The sequence below is a fragment of the Anas platyrhynchos genome, chromosome W, assembly GCF_047663525.1.
Source record: "Anas platyrhynchos isolate ZD024472 breed Pekin duck chromosome W, IASCAAS_PekinDuck_T2T, whole genome shotgun sequence".
Lineage (NCBI taxonomy): Eukaryota > Metazoa > Chordata > Aves > Anseriformes > Anatidae > Anas > Anas platyrhynchos.
Window position 1 is genome coordinate 4,424,111 of NC_092620.1, and position 20,650 is coordinate 4,444,760.

The following is a 20,650-nucleotide window of genomic DNA, read 5'->3' on the forward strand; positions in this document are numbered from 1 at the left end:
TCCTAATTTGAATCCTGAGCCATTTATAACAATTTGGGGGCTCGTCCGGGATGGCTATAGTTCCTGAATTCTGATTTAATCTAGGAGAGGCGCCCCACCATTTGTTGGCTCCTGTTTGAGTCAGATCGGGACTAATGCCATCCTGAACCTGAATAAAGGTAAGCAAAGAATTTGATTTTTTTTTGAGCTCCCTTGTTGCCGGCTGTTTTTTGCCCGTAATTCTGCGCGCGAAGATCCGGACGAAGACGACAGAGTCGTTTGGATACCGTTCGGTTGGATTCCGGTGCCCGGAATCGAACCGGATGAAGACGACAGTCGTTTGGATACCGTCTGGTTCGATCCCAGACGAAGACAGCAGAGACGCTGGTGGATACCGTCCAATTGGATTCTGGACAAAGACGACTGATTCGTAAGATACCGTCCGGTTGGGTAAGGGTACGGTTGCCAGTTTTTGTGTGAGAGTGTAACTGAGACTTCTAAAGTCAGCGTGGAGGTCTTTTTGTTTTCTCACTGATTCTAATCTCCTGTCGGGGGGGGCTGGACTGGTGAGAAGAGGGATACGTGGGTGGGTGATAGGTCCTAAACCCCCTGCAAGACACTCTCACCGGGCAGCCAAGGGCTGTGGGAATTGCCACTAGTAAAATTCCTGGATGGGTCAGATAAAATCGAAGACCAAGGACCAGAAAGGGAGCAAATTACTAGATATATGACCAAAAAGTCCATTATGAATAATGATTAGAAATTGGAACAATAGGGGCCCCAGAAAATTAAAGAGTAAATTAAAAATGATCCAGTATTTTATGATAGAATGACCAAAAGAACCCTTAAGACCCCCTGTATTTTGATCCACGGAGGACGGGGTCTGTCAGGCTTTGAACATTAATAGTAGAATACCCGTGGATCCGGAAAAGAGCAAGCTGAAACATTGGAATTAGAAATTAGAGAGCAATTGATTAAGAATGAATATGTGCTACATTTGTGCCTGTGCTGCACTTATACCACCAGATAACAGGAGCCTCTCGGGCCCCGAGAACCAGATTAAAAACCTCATGGTTCAGAGTTTAACCAAGGTGTCTGAAATAAGGAGGAGTGTTCACAAAGGGACGGGTTATGCATATGTATAGGAATGTTTATGTATATGTAACTCTTTACTAAAGCAAGTTGTCACGTTAGGCCTGCACGACTTTGGGGGGACTACCCACCCCGTGCTGCACGGAACTGAGTAAACATACCTACTTTACAATCCTACTGATTGTGGAGTCAGCTTTCTGTGAGTCATTTTGGTGAGCCAGGCAGGAGACACTCTGCTCGGCTGTGGGATCGGCTGCAGCGTGGACGCCCCTAGGTGCACCCTGAGCGTTTTGCTCGGAGGGGACTCCACTCTCAGCTGCTCACCGCAGGGGCAAAGATCTCCTGAAACTGCAGACAAACGGTATGTTTTCAGCTGCTGGAGGGATACTAACTGGAGTGTTAATAATTGTATGTGTTTTTATGTATGTATTTTGTGTTGAAAGTATTTGTGTAAATGTAAGGGTTTGAAACAAAGTGTTACAAGTCACTTCATGAAGAACACAGTCAGAGACAATACTTATTTGGTTGGTTATCATTCTAAATTATATTCCTGTGGTATGAATGAGATGTGCTGGAGGCCTCCGTGTGTGATTGTGCTGTGTGAGTGAGACGCAGCGTTGCTGCAAAGCGAGTGCAGAGTTCCGATCTGTTGTTCCTTACTCTCCGCAAGGGAGTGGGCAGAGACGAACGAAGTGCTTGACAGACTGAAAAAGAAGTGCTGTTTTATCCAAGTTTTGAGTGGTGGTGCCTAATATATGGGCCCGGTGTATCTTGTGTATCTTGTGTATCCTATTTTTGCTCTTAAATGTTTTGACTGTGACAAGAAAAAGGCAGGAGCATGCTTCCTGCAACATATGAGGCCCGCACAGGCCGAGACCTGGACTCACTGAGACCCAGACTCGCTGAGACCTGAACAGGCCGAGAGACCGGAGCGGCGCCAAGAGACTGAAGCGGCGCTGGGAGGCCCGAGACACTACGGAGGGACTACCGCTGGACGGAGAGAGCCCTGAGAGACGCTGCCACGGACGGCTCTGAGAGACACAGAATAGACCTGACAGAAGCTGCAAAACGCGGGGAAATTGAAGTAATTGCAGAACATCCGAGATCGAGTTGCTACGGGAGACCAGAGGCGTCAGTGGACACTGGTAGCTGACCCTCAGCGTGTGGCGAGTCCGCACATAGCAGAGGGGCGGACATCAGGACCCTGCAGCCTGTCTGACATAACCATGGAGGCAGCGGCAGCAGCGGCTGTGCTGCTTCACTCTGGCATTCTTTTTATAAAAGGTTTATCTTGCAATGCAAAAAAAGACTATTAGTCCCCAGATCGGTGTTATAACTATTGCTAATGACGACTTAGCTCTATTGCAGGGCAGGAGTGCAGAGACGCAGATTACACTGCCAAACGACCACCGGCAGGCTCTTTCACAAACCTAAGGTTGCAGCTGGCACTGCCTGCAGCCGTATAGCAGACGTTACACTCTCTTTCCTAATTAGTAATCATGTGTCTTATCCATTTGTGGTGAATGGCCAGTGACAAAAAGAAAAGGGGGGAGACAAAGACAGAAACGGTACAAGGAGGATGCCACTGACACTAACAGCATGGGTAATAGGAGTAGTATAAGTGACACAGGTGACGGTGCGGGGCGCTCTGCCTGCTGCTCACCTTCGCCTGACTGTGCACTGCTGCCAACGGTGCTAGAGTAAAATGTGAAGACTGCTCAGATGGCAGTGATGACAGTGCTTGTGTGAAGAAGATGTGTACTGAATCTGACTTTGTGTGCATAGATATCAATAAAGTGTGTAACCAGCAGAGAGACTGCAAGGACTGGGGTGATGAGCCCCTGAAGGAATGCAACAAAAATGAATGTGACTGTCCGGCTGGGTTTGAGTTTGTAGACAAGAGAAACTGTGGAGATATTGATGAATGTCAAAACCCTGGTATCTGTAGTCAAATCTGTATCAACCTGAAAGGTGGCTACAAATGTGAATGTAGCCGTGGCTATCAGATGAATCCTGCTACAGGAACCTGGAAAGGGCCATACGGGTACAGAAATACAAATAACATCCGTGATTATAATGACACTGCTAAGCAGGGTTTAGGGGCTTATGGCATGGAGACAAGGGGTAACAACTACAGTGTTTGGAACAATTGTACAGCTTTGGCCTTACCTCCTGATGTTTTTCTGATTTGTGGGGATAGGGCCTGGCAAGGTATCGCTGCAAATGCTATCAGATGTCCATGTTACTTAGATAAACTCATTGTATTTGCTCCTAGCTTGTTACAGTTGCGTGAGATCACCAGACATAAATGGGCATTGCTTGCACCGGATAGCAATGATAATGTTGAATTGTGTGGGGTTGCAGCTAGAGCAGCATTGGCAATTTTAGTGCTTGGAGTGGCATCTGCGGCTGCACGTAACAACTTAGAAAAATTGGTATGCTGGGCCAAGAAGCAAGCCTATGCCATGACAGAGATACTTGAGGAGATGTTACCAGATCAAAATAGTCTGCGACATGCGCTCTTACAGGATCAAGCTGCTATTGACTTTTTGCTTTTGGCTCAAGGGCATGGATGTGAGGGACTGTACCTTGTTTTACTGACTACTGAAACAGCTGTGAGAACCGCAGAAAGGGACCCATGCATCCAGAATAAAAGGACCAGTAACTACTGAAACTTGGAGGGTTGAGTCCGCTCCTGGGAAACTGAAACTCAGGCCAAGGAAGAACTAATATTCTGGCAATGAGGCTCTGCATGAATTAAGGATGCCAAATAAAGGGGACAAGCCTGAAGGGAGGAAAGGGAGAAGGCAAGACCGGGGCAGGACCCTCCACTGCGGTGTGTATGGTCTACCGAGGGAAGCAACCCCTATGGGTATTGACTGCCGAGTGAGAGGGCCTCGACTGGACTTCTCCCACACTAAGGTCAGGTTGTCCTGAGAAAATAACATAAGACCCTTTTTTTTAACCTATATAAAATTGTGATTCGTTTTCCAGGAGCTGGATCACCCTGACAGGCCGAACGGTAACACAAGCCTGAATCAACCCTGAAGGTGTTTGCCTATTATGATCCAGATACGTGGGCAGAAGACAGATCGTGGGACTATAGGACCCCAGTATATATACTTTATAGAATAATTAGGTTATTAGCTGTAATAGAAATAGTTATAAATGATGAGAACTGCTTTGTATCAAAATAGCCTAACTTTGGATTATTTACTAGCACAAGAAGGAGAAGTCTGTGGAAAATTTAGCTTTAGTAATTGCTGTTTAAAGATTGATAAAAAGGGTGTTTCTTCCTAGTAGCTGATAGAATGTTATGTTCTGGTTTAGGATGAGAAGAATGTTAATAATATGCTGATGTTTTAATTGTTTTTAATTGTTACAGAGCAGTGCTTACACCAAGCCAAGGACCAAGCCAAATTCAGCTTCTCACTGTCCTGTCAGCAGGCAGGCTGGGAGGAGGGCCGGACTGCTCGGGGTTAGGTTGGGCATCAGACAGCAGGTGGTGAGCAATTGCATTGTGCATCACTTGTTTCGTACACATTATTACTAGTAGTAATATTATCATTATTATTGTTATTATTATTATTATTTTCTTGTTTTTATCTCAACTCACAGGCTTCACTTTCCCATTTCTCTCTCCCATCCCAGAGAAGGAGAGGGGGGAGGTGAGCGAGCAAACACAAACCTGGAAGGATATGGAATGGGATTTATTTTCATTTATTTTCATTTATTTTTATTTTCATGGCTGCCTGGTGGACCATGGGTTAAAAGAGTGTTATTTTTATTGTTATGTGGTGTAAAGATGTTATTGTCTATACCTTGTATGATACCTTGTCTTACATTATTAATACACCGGGCGATAAATAGTACATTGGTAATAACTTTGTTAAAAAAGGAAGGGAATATGTCAATTATGATGCTTAAGAACTGGACCCTCCGAGAACAAACTGATGAAATCCAATTATTAATAACAGAAGAGACACGAATTGGGGATATTAAAAAGAAGATAAGGGATTGTGAGGAATGTTTTAACAATTCCAATTCGTGTCCATAAATTCGTGTCCATAAATTCGTGTCCATAAAGAATAATTCTGTTTGAATCCTGTCTGCCTCTGGGCCCTGCACTGGCAATTTAGTTCTTGAACCACAGATGCAGTGTGTCCCAGTCTCCCCCTCATTCTAGTCAATTTATCACGTCTTCAGAAAACACTCCTTAAATTTATGAACCTGTTTGCTTTTGTTATTCCGGACTTCTATTTCTAACAGTTACAGCCTTTTTTCCTGTCTTCTTCGAGATTAACTTAACACTGCTATAGATGTGTCTGTGAATGGCTGGGGAAGAATGTTTTAATTACTCGTGAAGCGTCAAATAAGAAAGCTGTTTGTGTTTGATGTCTGGGAGTTTCAGAACAACTGATAACAACTAGTGACTGTTATGAGATCCTTGGTATCTGGCCAGGGGGGCCAAGAGATTAAGAGGAAGAAAAAAGAAGCTGAAGGACGGTTGGGAGACAAGACCTGTGGAGAGTGTACAGAGAGTGTTCCATAAACTTGGAATAGTGCCGAGTAAGTACAAAGGGTGAGAGGAAGACTACGAGTCTTCAGCATGAAAGACCCCTAGAGACCCCCAGAGGAGACTGATGCGCATGCTCCAGTAGGAGGAACTGGACCCCGGAAGCTAATTATAATAATCTATTTTTTTAGAAGTAGTAATGAATATGTATTAGTCTAGGTGCATAAAAATCAGCTGCTTGATGTAACTGGTGTGCGTCCTGGTGGAGCAGAGACTCCCGGTGCACCCAGCGCTGTTTGCTTACCTCTATTCCTTTATATTCTTTTAATAAATCCTATTTTTTTATTTAATCCTAATTTGAATCCTGAGCCATTTATAACAATGCTGATTGCTTTAATCTCAACTCTGCTGCGACTGTTTTCCAAATTGAGTACTATAGCACATTATTTTCCGTATGTGCTCTCTGTCATGTTGTTTATCCTCTCCGGGCCCTGGTTTCAGATCATTATGGTACTGTGTGTTGTAGCAATGGCTTATGAGACGATGAGATATCTGGTCATGACTCTAACTTGTTATTTGTACTCAGTAACATCGTTGACTATACTTTGGAAACTGTATCTTGGAAGCTATTAGCAATTATACCTGTTGCCTTTTTTCATTAGGGAGTCAATCTGTGGAGGGGAAAGGGGAAGATATTTTTTCTTACTGGATCACTCTCCCTTTCTCCTTCATCACCCCCTTATCCTCCTTGATCATTCTCCCTTCCTCCTTCACCACCCTCTTATCCTCCGAGCTTGTTACAATAGCTCTCCAAGATACTGAATATCCTTGGGATACTCAGACCAGCATGGTCTTGTTGTTATGCCTCCTGAATGTGCTTCAGGTTTTGCTTAAAGTTAAACAACTACTTAGGAAGCACATCCAAAGATCCAGATGAAGTCAGCTGTACGCGACCCATGTGGCGGAAGTTTGTACGGAGTGCACCATCATCATATGCCAGCTCATTGGAAATAATGACCTGGAAAGAGGATGAGGAACCCACAGTGGATGAAGTGGCTAAACAACTCCGGCAGTACGAAGAAAGTCTCTCCTCTTCCTTACAGGCCTGCGTCTCAGCTGTGGAGAAACTTTCTGAAGAGTTCCACCAACTTAAAGAGAATCTATCTTCCTCCCCACCTGAACCAACCAGTGTCCACTGACCAAAAGAGAACACTGTAGAGAAACTTTCTGAAAAGGTCCACCAACTTTAAAGGAGATTATTCTCCTCCCCACCTGCACAAAGCAGTGTCTCAGCTATCAGGGGTAGGCGTTCATCCACACAAGGAAGACGATATGGTGGGTACTCACCTGTTGCGAATCACGGCCGAAAGCACGACAAACACCAGCAGAGTCAGATCATGCTGCTCCATTTTATTGCCCGAATAGCCTAACTTTTATAGTGAACTTTACAGGGGCGGACAGTGTTTCACACAAGATTATTGGTCAAAAGCACACAGACAAACAACTATAAGAAAACAACCCCACCTGCAAGAAAAGAACCCCCCTTTTGATTAGCAGTCAGGAAAACAACCCCCTTTGTGATTAGTGGTCACGTAGACCTAGTCCTTGAGGCCAACTGCTGGTAACAGTATTTTCTGAGTTCCTTAATTGGGCGATGTGGGAGTCATTGCCGTGGGAGCTTCTCACAGTTACTCTGGCAGCTTGGTTTGCTCAGCTACAGCAGGCCCTGAGATTTCTAAGGCCTACCCCTGGTTGCTTATGTCCACGTCCTGTATGCCAATTCCCAACAATTCCCCCGTTTTCTTTTTGTACAAGCAGTACTTGGTTTTACATCAGATGTCGAATACATAACATAACACAACTATACAACTTAACCCTAATAACACTACAATTACTGTAAGCACTTAATGGTAACACAATTTAATAGTAAGTAACACAACTTAATAGTAACACACTTAAACCTAATCACTTGATGGTGATCAAAGGCTGTTCTTGACAGTCCTTGAGGTGTCACAGGCACGTCATTGTCAGAATGACTATCAGGAACCTCTTCATGGTCGTCTTCAGCGTGTGCAGATTCTAAAACTGCTTCAGTCCACTTTGCAGTGATCCACTGGGTACCTGTTCCTGGCACCACTTCAAAATCCCTATAACATTTTGCAAGTAACCCTTTAACCACATTTATCACAATACTACGTGTAATGATGATTGACACCACAATGAACAGAATCCTTAATCCCCCTTTGATTAATCCCAGTAACCATCTATGCATTGTTTCAAAAAAATCCGTGAACCATTGATTGAAAGGATTGATACCATATTGACTCTTTCTCATGTGCTCTTTCAGGAAAGTAATGAATTTGTGAGTTGACTCATTATGATCAAAAAGGTCTAAACAGTACATTCCCTTAAATTTCTCCAAGTGGCTACTTCAAACAATGACTCCGTACTTGTGAAACTTGATTTTGCTCTACCGATCGCAACTAGCCCTGCTAGTTGCTTACAATCGACTCCCCGTTTTTCTAAAAAGCGCTGTAATAAATCCATTTTCCTATGATTTTTTCCGGCACCAATTTCCTATGCTTTTAGCCTGCACTGTGGTTATATCCCGGGATCCTGCACTAGGGCAACAATAACCTGTGCTATGGCTAAAATGCGCTCACACAGTACACAGTACAATCACACATACAGAGCACAATCGTACACCCAGAGCACAATCACACACCCAGAGGCCTCTGGCACATCTCACTCTCAATCATACCACAACCTCAATCATACCACAAGAATATAATTTAGAATGATAAGCAAACAAACAAGTATTGTCTCTTATTGTGTTCCTCGTGAAGTGACTTGCAACACTTTGTTTTTAAACTTTACCCTTACACAAATACTTTCAACACAAAATACCTGGACATTTAAGAATAACACATACAATTATTAACACTACAGTTTTGTTTTAAAACCTTACCCTTACACAAATACTTTCAACACAAAATACCTGGACATTTAAGAATAACACATACAATTATTAACACTCCAGTTAGTATCCCTCCAGCAGCTGATAACATACTGTTTGTCTGCAGCTACAGGAGATCTTTGTCTGCTCCTGCGTTGAGCAGCTGAGAGTGGAGTCCCCTCCGAACAAAACGCTCAGGGTGCACCTAGGGGCGTCCACACCGCAGCCGGTCCCCGCAGCCGAGCAGTTGTTACGTGCGGCCGCAGATGCCACTCCAAGCACTAAAATTGCCAATGCCGCTCTAGCTGCAACCCCACACAATTCAACATTATCATTGCAATCCGGTGCAAGCAATGCCCATTTATGTCTGGTGATCTCACGCAACTGTAACAAGCTAGGAGCGAATACAATGAGTTTATCTAAGTAACATGGACATCTGATAGCATTTGCAGGGATACCTTGCCAGGCCCTATCCCCACAAATCAGAAAAACATCAGGAGGTAAGGCCAAAGCTGTACAATTGTTCCAAACACTGTAGTTGTTACCCCTTGTCTCCGTGCCATAAACCCCTAAACCCTGCTTAGCAGTGTCATTGTAATCACAGGTGTTATTTGTATTTTTGTACCGGTATGGCCTTTTCCAGGTTCCTGTAGCAGGAATCATCTGATATCCACGGCTACGTTCACATTTGTAGCCACCTTTCAGGTTGATACATATTTGACTACAGATACCAGGGTTTTGACATTCATCAAAATCTCCACAGTTTCTCTTGTCTACAAACTCAAACCCAGCCGGACAGTCACATTCATTTATGTTGCATTCCTTCAGGGGCTCATCACCCCAGTCCTTGCAGTCTCTCTGCTGGTTACACACTTTGTTGATATCTATGCATTCTCCACTTCTGCACTTGAATTTGCCAGGTCCAGAGCACTGAATAACATTGTTACAGTTTGCTTCATCAGTGCCATCCAGACAGTCTCTCGCACCACTGCACTGCCTACTCCTATGGACACAGTTCCCATCTTCACATCTGAACTGGTCTGGCCTGCAAGTCTGAGAAAGGTAGTTAATTTCATCACTTCCATCCTTGCAATCAGGATCTCTGTCACAGTCTTTTTCACCTGAGCCGCACTGCACCTCACTCACATAACACTTCACCAGAGGTGCAGGCTGGCGGCCACACTGCTCCAAAGATTCATCCGAGTGGTCGGAGCAGTCACCTTGACCATTGCAGACAAAGCTTTTGGAAATACATTGCCCACTATTGCATGTAACTTCTGCTGCACTACAAGTCACAATGCCACAATTCTCTTCATCTTCTGCACTGTCACAGTCCTTTTCACCATCACATTTCCAGGACACTGGCGCCTGCCGCCGCCCCGCACCTGTGTCACTTATACTACTGCTGTTACCCGTGCCATCAGTGTCAGTGGCATCCTCCTGGTACCGTTTCTGTCTTTGCCACCCCTTACTCTCCCCCTTTTCTTTTTGCCACTGACCATTCACCACAAATGGATGAGACACATGATTACTAGTTAGGAAAGAGAGCGTAACATCTGCTATACGGCTGCAGGCGATCTGCTGGTTTTGGTAATACTCTAGCTGCCTCTCCGCCAGGTCCACGTGCTGCAGCAGGTTCTCAATGAAGTGCTGGAGCCTGGCTTTTCCCCGCAATTCTTTTTCTGCCTCCTCCTCGAACTCGCTGAGGCGCTGCTTCAAGGCCGCGATCAACCCTGCAGCTCGTCTGACTTAACCATGGAGGAGGAAGCGGCTGTGCAGCTTCTCTCTAGCTTTCTCTCTAAGAGAGGCGTATCTTGCAATGTAAAAAAAGATCAAATCCTTGGTGCGCTGGGCTCAAAAGAAGGGTTTTCTGAAGGAAATCCCTCTAATGTGTAGCCCAGATGAGTGGCGGCACGTTGTGGTGGTTCCGCTCGAGTGAGCAGCCGAGTTCCACCACAGCCACTCTCTCACTCCCCCTCCTCAAAGACAAACCGGGAGAAAATACGATGAAAAGGGCTCAAAGGCTGAGATAAGGACAAGGAGATCACGCAGTAATTATTGTGACGGGCAAAACAGCCTCAGCATAGGGAGACAGTAAGATTGATTGCTTATTACTAACAAGCTAGAGAAGTGAGAAACAAAGGAAAGAAACCAAAAGCACGTTCCCCCCCATCCACCCTCTTCCACCTCCTCCCCCCGAGCGGCGCAGGGGAACGGGGGAATGGGGGTTATGGTCAGTCTACAGCGCGTCTTCACTGCCGCTCCTTCTCAGTCACTCTCGTCCCCTGTGCTGTGGGGTCCCACCCACGGGATACAGTCCTTGATGAACTATCCCTCCAGATATGGGTCCATACCACGGGGTCCATCCCTCAGGAGAAAACTGCTCCAACCTGGCTCCCCCACGGGCAGCAGCTCCTGCCAGGTCACCTGCTCCTTCATGGTCTCCTCTACACAGGTCCGGCACGGAATCCACCCCTGGGGCAGCCGATTCCAGGTATATTGGATTTTCCTCCAAGTGAAAGCAAACTGTGGCCTGCATGCTGCTGCCAAAGGGATGGAGAAAAATGCATTAGCGATATCAATTGTGCCATACTACTTGGCTGCCTTCAATTCCAGTTCGTACTGAAGTTCTAGCATGTTCGGCACTGCAGCACTCAGTGGTGGCATGACTTCGTTCAGGCCACGAGAGTCCACTGTTAGTCTCCACTCACCATCAGACTTTTGCACTGGCCATATGGGACTATTAAAAGGTGAATGAGAATTCATTATGAATTCTTATAATTCATTATAATTTATGCTTATGAATGGGAATCAGGGAGTCTCGGTTGGTGTGATATTGTCGTCGGTGCACTGTTGTGGTAGCATTTGGTACTTGTTGTTCTTCAGCCTTCAGCAATCCTACAATGGAACGGTCTACTGAAAGGACAGGCAGGGTAGACAGCTGCCTAATCTTCTCTGTGCTCAAAGCAGCTATGCCAAAAGCCCACGGGTACCCTTTTGTTTTTCTTTGAGCACAAGAACTCTCCATCCCCCTGTGTAAGAAAGTGGACACAGAGGGCAGAAGACCGGGGTGGCTGAGCAACGACCTGCTAGTCAAACTGAGGTGTAAGAAGGAAATGCACAGGCAGTGGGAACAGGGACATGTGGCCTGGGAACGGTACAGGGGTGCTGTCCAGATGTGCAGAGATGGGATCAGAAATGCCAAGGCACAGATGGAACTGAGCTTGGATGCCAAAAATAACAAGAAGGGATTCTATAGATGCATTGGCCAGAAAAGAAAGGCCAAGGAGAGTGTAACCCGTAAGTTAAATGAGAAGGAAAAACGGGTAACAACAGACATGGAGAGGGCTCATGGAGGGGTACTCAACAACTTCTTTGCCTCAGCCTTCACTCACAGTCAGGTTTCCCATGTCTCTTGTTTCCCTGAACCTGAAGATGAGGGCTGGAGGTGCAAAGTTCCTCCCAAGTGAAGAGCAGACTCGAGACCACCTGATGGAAATGAACAAGTCTATGGGACCTGATGAAATGCATCCCAGGGCCCCAGAGAAATTGTCTGATGTAGTTTCCAAGCCTCTCTCCATCAGATTTGAAAAGTCCTGGCAATCAGGTGAAGACCTTGGTGACTGGAAAAAGGGAAACATCACACCCATTTTTAAAAAGGGTAGGAAGAAGGATCTGGGGAACTCCAGAGCAGTGAGCCTCATTCCTGTGTCTGACAAGATCATGGAAAAGATCCTCCTGGAAGCAGTGGCAAGGCACATACAAGACAAAGAGGTTATCCAGAACCACCAGCATGGCTTTACCAAGGGCAAATCGTGCCTGATCACAGAATCACAGAATCACAGAATCACAGAATTTCTAGGTTGGAAGAGACCTCAAGATCATCGAGTCCAACCTCTAACCTAACACTAACAGTCCCCACTAAACCATATCCCTAAGCTCCACATCTAAACGTCTTTTGAAGACTTCCAGGGATGGTGACTCCACCACCTCCCTGGGCAGCCTGTTCCAGTGCCTAACAACCCTTTCAGTAAAGAAGTTCTTCCTAACATCTAACCTAAAACTCCCCTGGCGCAACTTAAGCCCATTCCCCCTCGTCCTGTCACCAGGCACGTGGGAGAACAGGCCAACCCCCACCTCACTACAGCCTCCTTTAAGGTATCTGTAGAGAGCGATAAGGTCGCCCCTGAGCCTCCTCTTCTCCAGGCTGAACAAGCCCAGCTCCTTCATCCGCTCCTCGTAGGACTTGTTCTCCAGGCCCCTCACCAGCTTCGTCGCCCTTCTCTGGACCCGCTCAAGCACCTCGATGTCCTTCTTGTAGCAAGGGGCCCAAAACTGAACACAGTACTCAAGGTGTGGCCTCACCAGAGCCAAATACAGGGGGACGATCATCTCCCTAGCCCTGCTGGTCACACTGTTTCTTATGCAAGCCAGGATGCTGTTGGCCTTCTTGGCCACCTGAGCACACTGCTGGCTCATATTCAGCCGACTATCAACCATCACTCCCAGGTCCTTCTCTGCCTGGCAGCTTTCCAACCACTCATCTCCCAGCCTGTAGCTCTGCTTGGGGTTATTGCGCCCCAGGTGCAAGACCCGGCACTTGGCCTTGTTGAACCTCATGCAGTTGACCTCAGCCCATCGGTGCAGCCTATCCAGATCCTCCTGCAGAGCCTTCCTACCCTCGAGCAGATCGACACACGCACCTAACTTGGTGTCATCTGCAAACTTACTGAGGGTGCACTCAATGCCCTCGTCCAGATCATTGATGAAGATGTTAAAGAGGACCGGCCCCAGCACCGAGCCCTGGGGGACGCCACTAGTGACTGGCCTCCAACTGGACTTGACTCCATTTACCACGACTCTTTGGGCCCGGCTATCCAGCCAGTTTCTAACCCAACGAAGCGTGCGCCAGTCCAAGCCAAGAGCAGCCAGTTTCTTGAGGAGAATGCTGTGGGAGACGGTGTCAAAAGCCTTGCTGAAGTCAAGGTAGACCACATCCACAGCCTTTCCCTCGTCCACCCAGCGTGTCACTTTGTCATAGAAGGAGATCAGGTTCGTCAAGCAGGATCTGCCTTCCATAAACCCATGCTGACTGGGCCTGATCGCCTGCTTACACTTCAAGTGCCGCATGATGACTCTCAAGAGGATCTGCTCCATGATCTTCCCTGGTACTCTTTCCCATACATTCTAATTAATCACCATTTTCATCTAGGGTATATAGTAATCATGGTAGTGATGACATACAGTATTATATAACAATTAAAATGATACAATTCAACTCATGGGCTATTCTCACCCAGTATTAAATCCCCTTGAGGTACACACCGGACCTCTCCGTTCTTTTGCATCACCCACCAAGTGCATCCAGGTCCCTGAGCAAAAGCAATCCTATGAATGGGCTTGCCTTTTACTGAGGCAGGAGTAGCCCAGACTGTTTTACCCAGCATATTTCTTACATGCACTACAGGAACTTTATCCCCATCTACAGTACGTAACAGGTTGGATTGGGCAGGTCCAGATCGGTTGGCAGATCCCCTAGTATTGACTAACCAGGTGGCCTTTGCCAAATACGTAACCCAATTTTTGAATGTCCCAGCGTCCATTGCTTTCAAGGTAGTCTTTAACAGTCCATTGTATCGTTCAACTTTCCCAGAGGCTGGTGCATGATAGGGGATGTGATATACCCACTCAATACCATGTTCTTTGGCCCAAGTGTCTATAAGGTTGTTTCGGAAGTGAGTCCCATTGTCTGACTCTATTCTTTCTGGGGTGCCATGTCGCCATAGGACTTGCTTTTCAAGGCCCAGGATATTGTTTCAGGCGGTGGCATGGGGCACAGGATGTGTTTCCAGCCATCCAGTGGTTGCTTCCACCATGGTAAGTACATGGCGCTTGCCATTGCGAGTTTGAGGGAGCGTGATGTAATCAATCTGCCAGGCCTCTCCATATTTATATTTCAGCCATCGTCCTCCATACCAAAGAGGCTTTGACCGTTTGGCTTGCTTGATTGCAGCACATGTTTCACAGTCATGAATAACCTGTGCTATAGTGCCCATGGTCAGGTCCACCCCTCGATCACGAGCCCATCTGTATGTTGCATCTCTACCTTGATGGCCTGAGGTGTCATAGGCCCATCGGGCTATAAATAATTCATCTTTATGTTGCCAGTCCAGGTCTACCTGAACCACTTCTGTCTTAGCAGCCTGATCCACCTGCTGGTTGTTTTGATGCTCTTCAGCAGCCTGATTCTTGGGCACATGAGCATCTACGTGGCGTACCTTCACAGCCAGGTTCTCTACCTGAGCAGCGATATCTTGCTACAATGCAGCAGCCCAGATGGGTTTTCCCCTGTGCTGCCAGTTGTTTTGCTTCCATTGCTGTAACCATCCCCACAGGGCATTTGCTACCATCCATGAATCGGTGTAGAGATAGAGAACTGGCCATTTTTCTTGTTCAGCAATGTCTAAAGCCAGCTGAATGGCCTTCACTTCTGCAAACTGACTCGATTCACCTTCTCCCTCAGCAGCTTCTGCAACTCGTCGCGTAGGACTCCATACACCAGCCTTCCATCTCCGATGCTTCCCCACAATACAACACGACCCATCAGTGAACAGGGCATATTTCTTCTCATTCTCTGGTAACTGGTTGTACAGTGGGGCTTCTTCAGCATGACCCACCTCCTCCTCTGATGATATCCCAAAGTATTTGCCTTCTGGCCAGTCCATGATCACTTCCAATATTCCTGGGCGACTGGGGTTTCCTATTCGAGCCCGCTGAGTAATCAGTGCAACCCACTTGCTCCATGTAGCATCAGTTGCATGATGTGTAGAGGAGACCCTTCCTTTGAACATCCAGCCTAGTACCGGCAATCGGGGTGCTAGGAGGAGCTGCGCTTCAGTACCGACCACCTCCGAAGCAGATCGAACTCCTTCGTATGCTGCCAATATCTCCTTTTCAGTTGGAGTATAGTGGGCCTCAGATCCTCTGTATCCCTGACTCCAAAACCCCAGAGGCCGACCTCGAGTTTCCCCAGGTTCTTTCTGCCAGAGGCTCCAGGTGGGGCCGTTCTCCCCGGCTGTGGTGTAGAGCACATTCTTTACATCTGGTCCTGTTCGAACTGGCCCAAGGGCTACTGCATGGACTATTTCCTGCTTGATTTGTTCAAAGGCTTGTCGTTGCTCAGGGCCCCATTCAAACTCATTCTTCTTACGGGTTACTTGGTAGAGCGGGTTTACAATCAGACTGTAATTTGGAATGTGCATTCTCCAAAACCCCACAACACCTAGGAAAGTCTGTGTTTCTTTTTTGCTAGTTGGTGGAGACATAGCTGTTATTTTGTTGATTACATCCATTGGGATTAGACGACGTATATCTTGCCATTTTATTCCTAAAACCTGGATCTCTCATGCAGGTCCTTTGACCTTTTTTTGTTTTATGGCAAAACCGGCTTTCAGAAGGATTTGGACTATTTTCTTCCCTTTCTCGAAAACTTCCTCTGCTGTGTCACCCCACACAATAATGTCATCGATGTACTGCAGGTGTTCAGGAGCTTCCCCCTGCTCCAGCGCAGTCCATGATTAGATGCTCCAGATCAGTCCATGGCAAATGGTAGGGCTGTGTTTCCACCCCTGGGGCAGCCGATTCCAAGTATATTCGACTCCCCTCCAAGTGAAAGCAATTGTGGCCTGCACTCTGCTGCTAGAGGGATGGAGAAAAATGCATTAACGATATCAATTGTGGCGTACCACTTGGCTGCCTTTGATTCAAGTTTGTACTGGAGTTCCGGCATTGTCCGGAACTGCAGCACTCAGTGGTGGCGTGACTTCGTTCAGGCCACGATAGTCCACTGTTAGTCTCCACTCACCATTAGACATTCGCACTGGCCATATGGGACTACTGAAAGGTGAATGAGTCTTGCTGATTACTCCTTGGCTCTCCAATTGACAAATTAGCTTATGGATGGGAATCAGGGAGTCTCGGTTAGTGCAATATTGCCGCCGGTGCACAGTTGTGGTAGCGATTGGCACTTGCTGTTCTTCGACCCTCAGCAACCCCACAACAGAGGGGTCTTCTGAGAGACCAGGCAAGGTAGACAATTGTTTAATGCCCTCTGTCTCTAAGGCAGCTATACCAAAAGCCCACTGGAACCCTTTTGGGTCTTTGAAATATCCTCTTCTAAGATAGTCTATGCCAAGGATACACAGAGCATCCGGGCCAGTCACAATGCGGTGCTTTTCCCATTCATTCCCAGTCAGACTCAGACTTCAGAAAGTTTCTCCCAAGTGTTCTCCTTCGGTCGGTGGACACTGGTTTGTTCATGTGGAGAGGAAGATAGATTCTCTTTGAGTTGGTGGAAGTCTTCAGAAAGTTTCTCCACAGCTGAGACGCAGGCCTGTAAGGAAGAGGAGAGACTTTCTTCGTACTGCCGGAGTTGTTTAGCCACTTCATCCACTGTGGACTCCTCATCCTCTTTCCAGGCCATTATTGCCAATGAACTGGCATATGATGATGGTGCACTCCGTACAAACTTCCGCCACATGGGTCGTGTACACCTGACTTCATCTGGATCTTTGGATGTTTGTCTGAGGTCTGGATCCTCATAAATCACTTCCCGTACGGCTAATTCCCTCAGGTACTGGATTCCCTTCTCCATAGTGGTCCACTTGCCTGGTAGACATAAAAGTTCTTCCTTGAAGGGATACCGTTCCCTCACAGCCGAGAGGAGACGCCTCCAGAGGCTGTGAGATTGTGCTCCATCTGCAATTGCTTTGTCAATGCCTGCGTCTCTAGCAAGGGATCCCAGCCGTCTGGCTTCCCTGATGTCTAATTCCACACAATTGGCTCCAGTGTCCCAGCACCGGAGCAGCCAGGTGACAAGCTGCTCACCTATACAACGACCAAAATCTTTTTGCACATCTCGTAGCTCACACTCGTATAGGTTTCGGGTAGTTACTGTTGATTTTTCGGCATCCTCATCTTCCTCCTCCTGAATCCCTGATGGCCCAGCGTCGTCGTCTCTATACCTAGATTTGGCAGAAGACTCTCTGCGTTCTAAACGACCTGAATCTCTATACCATTTTTTCACCTTCTCTGCAGGGGCTACTTGCACTGCTACAGCTCGTTTCTCTGACCCCGTTGCAGGGTCTGCCACAGAGGTTGGAATACCCTCTGCAGGGTCAACTTGCACTGCTACAACTCATTTCTCTGACCCAGCCACAGGAGGTGGAGTGTCTGCAGGAGCTGGAAACGGAGCGGCTGCAGGAACTGGAGCTGATGCAGCTGCAGGAACTGGAACTGGAGCGGCTGCAGGAGCTGGAGCGGCTGCAGAGTCCACTGTAGGGGTCACAGTGGCCATTGGATCTGTCACAGGACTCGGAGTGGCCGCAGAGTCTGTTACTAAGTTGATAGCAGTATCCATGGCAGCTCGATAGGCATGAGCCAGGCCCCAGCACGTTACAATGATTTGTGTTACTTTGGAACTGCCAGAATCATGACACCTTTTTTTCAAGCATTCTGCCAGTTTTTGAGGATTTTGCAGTTGTTCAGGGGTGAATTTCCAAAACACTGGGGGTGCCAACTGCTCTAGATGCCTGCCCATATCCTCCCATAATCCCTGCCACCCACAACTATACTGCCTCTGGGCAGATCTCCGGATGAGACTCCTAAGTAGTTGTTTAACTTTAAGCAAAACCTGAAGCACATTCAGGAGGCAGAACAACAAGACCATGCTGGTCTGAGTATCCCAAGGATATTCAGTATCTTGGAGAGCTATTGTAACAAGCTTGGAGGATAAGAGGGTGGTGAAGGAGAAAGGGAGAGTGATCGAGTAAGAAAAAATATCTTCCACTTTCCCCTCCACAGATTGACTCTCTGATGAAAAAAGGCAACAGGTATAATTGCTAATAGTTTCCAAGATACAGTTTCCAAAGTATAGAGTCGACGATGTTACTGATTACAAATACCAAGTTAGAGTCATGACCAGATATTTCATCGTCTCATAAGCCACTGTTACAACACACAGTACCATAACGATCTTAAACCAGGGCCCAGAGAGGATAAACAACATGACCGAGAGCACATACGGAAAATAATGTGCTATAATACTCAATTTGGAAAACAGGCGCAGCAGAGTTGAGATTAAAGCAATCAGCATTATGACAAGTAACTATTAAGCAGGTCTAATACTTATACCAATTTTAGTTTAACACACTCTGGTCAGATCTGCCGTTATCTCAACCTTTCGGGCCCCACGTTGGGAGCCAAAAAGACTGTCGTGGTTTAACCCGGCCGGCAGCTAAACACTACACAGCCGTTCGCTCACCCTCCCCCCTCCCTCTCTGGGACGGGGGAGAGAAATGGAAAGTGAAGCCTGTGAGTTGAGATAAAGACAGTTTAATAAGACAGGAAAATAATAATAACAATAACAATAACAACAATAATAATAACAATAATAATAATAATAATAATAATACAATGGTGATAATAGGTAAGTAATAATAGTATGTACAAACAAGTGATACACAATGCAATTGCTCACCACCCGCTGACTGATGCCCAGCCAAACCCCGAGCAGTCCGGCCCCCTCCCCCGCCTTGCCACCCCTATATATTGTTTAGCATGACGTCAGATGGTATGGAATACCCCTTTGGCTAGTTTGGGTCACCTGTCCTGGGTCTGTCCCCTCCCAGCTCCTGCTGCACCCCCAGCCTGCCCATTGGCAGGACAGAGCAAGAAGCTGAGACGTCCTTGGCTTAGTATAAGCACTGCTCTGCAACAATTAAAGCATCGGGGTGTTATCAGCACTCTTCTCATCCTAAGCCAAAACACAGCATTCTACCAGCTACTAGGAAGAAAATTAACTCTGTTCTAACTGAAACCAGGACAACCATACAGAAGGAGAGGTTTATAATTATTGGGATACTGGAGCACATCACAGGATAAAGAGGGAACCTATAACTGCGATTACCATAGCCACATTACTTGGTATTGGAGCGGTGGGAGCAGGAACTGGAATAACTTCTCTCATACAACAACAACAAGGGTTTAATGCTCTAAGAGCAGCAGTAGATGAGGATTTAGATCGAATAGAAAAGTCGATCACAGCATTTGAAAATTCCCTAACTTCATTATCGGAGGTAGAATTACAAAACAGAAGGGGGATGGATATCCTTTTCCTACAGCAAGGTGGGCTCTGTGCGGCATTGGGAGAAGAATGTTGTTTCTATGCTGACCATACAGGGGTAGTATGGGACACCATGGCTAAACTACGGGAAGGGCTCGAGAAGCGTAAAAAGGAGAGAGAAGCTCAACAAGGATGGTATGAATCTTGGTTTAGTCATTCTCCCCGGTTAACTACCTTGCTGTCGACAATAGCTGGGCCTTTGGTACTTCTAACACTCCTTTTAACCTTTAGACCCTGTATACTGAATAAAGTGATTGGGATAGTAAAGAGCAGATTGGAAGCAGCACACCTAATGTTAATAAGAAAACAATATGAACACTTAGAGGGAGATCAAGTTATTAGTTATTACCTGAATGTAATAAATATTGTATAATAAGTTTGTTAATCAAACCAGTTGGAAAGCTTGTGGGGGCTGTGACAACCCTGTATAGCTTGAAAGTTTCTAGCTGCCTATCCTGATAAGAACATGTAATAAATTTTGGGGAAGCTTGTGGGGACTGTGACAACTCTGTATAGCTGGAAAGTTTCCAGCTGACCATCCTGATAAGAACACGTATAGTGCTTGCTCAGCAAGATCGCAACCCGCAACGCAGAGGAAGACTATGGCCTTAAGCCTCACGACCACCGGGAGGTCTGAGACGACCCCCTAGCAACAGTATGCACAACCGCAGGACATACCAGGATATGCCATTGTCGCGTTAAGGGGTGTAGCTGAATAACTGTTACGGGCCCGGTTGGATTCAGAGTACTGAACCAGTCGGACATTCATCAAAAACACGTTAACCGTCTGGGGGTCCCGTCAGACATTCACCATCAACGCATTAACCATCTGGGGGTCCGTTCAGACATTCACCAAAAACGCATTAACCATCTGGGGTTCCATTCAGACATTCACCAAAAACGCATTAACCGTCTGGGGGTCTGG

At 46.6% G+C, this 20,650-nt stretch overlaps 1 protein-coding gene across 1 annotated transcript in view; it reads left to right on the top strand.

Moving 5' to 3' along the window:
• The first annotated feature begins 1,287 nt into the window (after positions 1-1,287).
• The window catches only part of LOC140000542 (uncharacterized), a 232,439-nt gene continuing 213,076 nt past the window's right edge, over positions 1,288-20,650 (top strand). Inside the window, exon 1 of the mRNA XM_072030534.1 lies at positions 1,288-2,355. Within this exon, the coding sequence (XP_071886635.1) occupies positions 2,298-2,355 (58 nt within the window). The 5' untranslated portion in view covers positions 1,288-2,297. The remainder of the gene's footprint in view (positions 2,356-20,650) is intronic.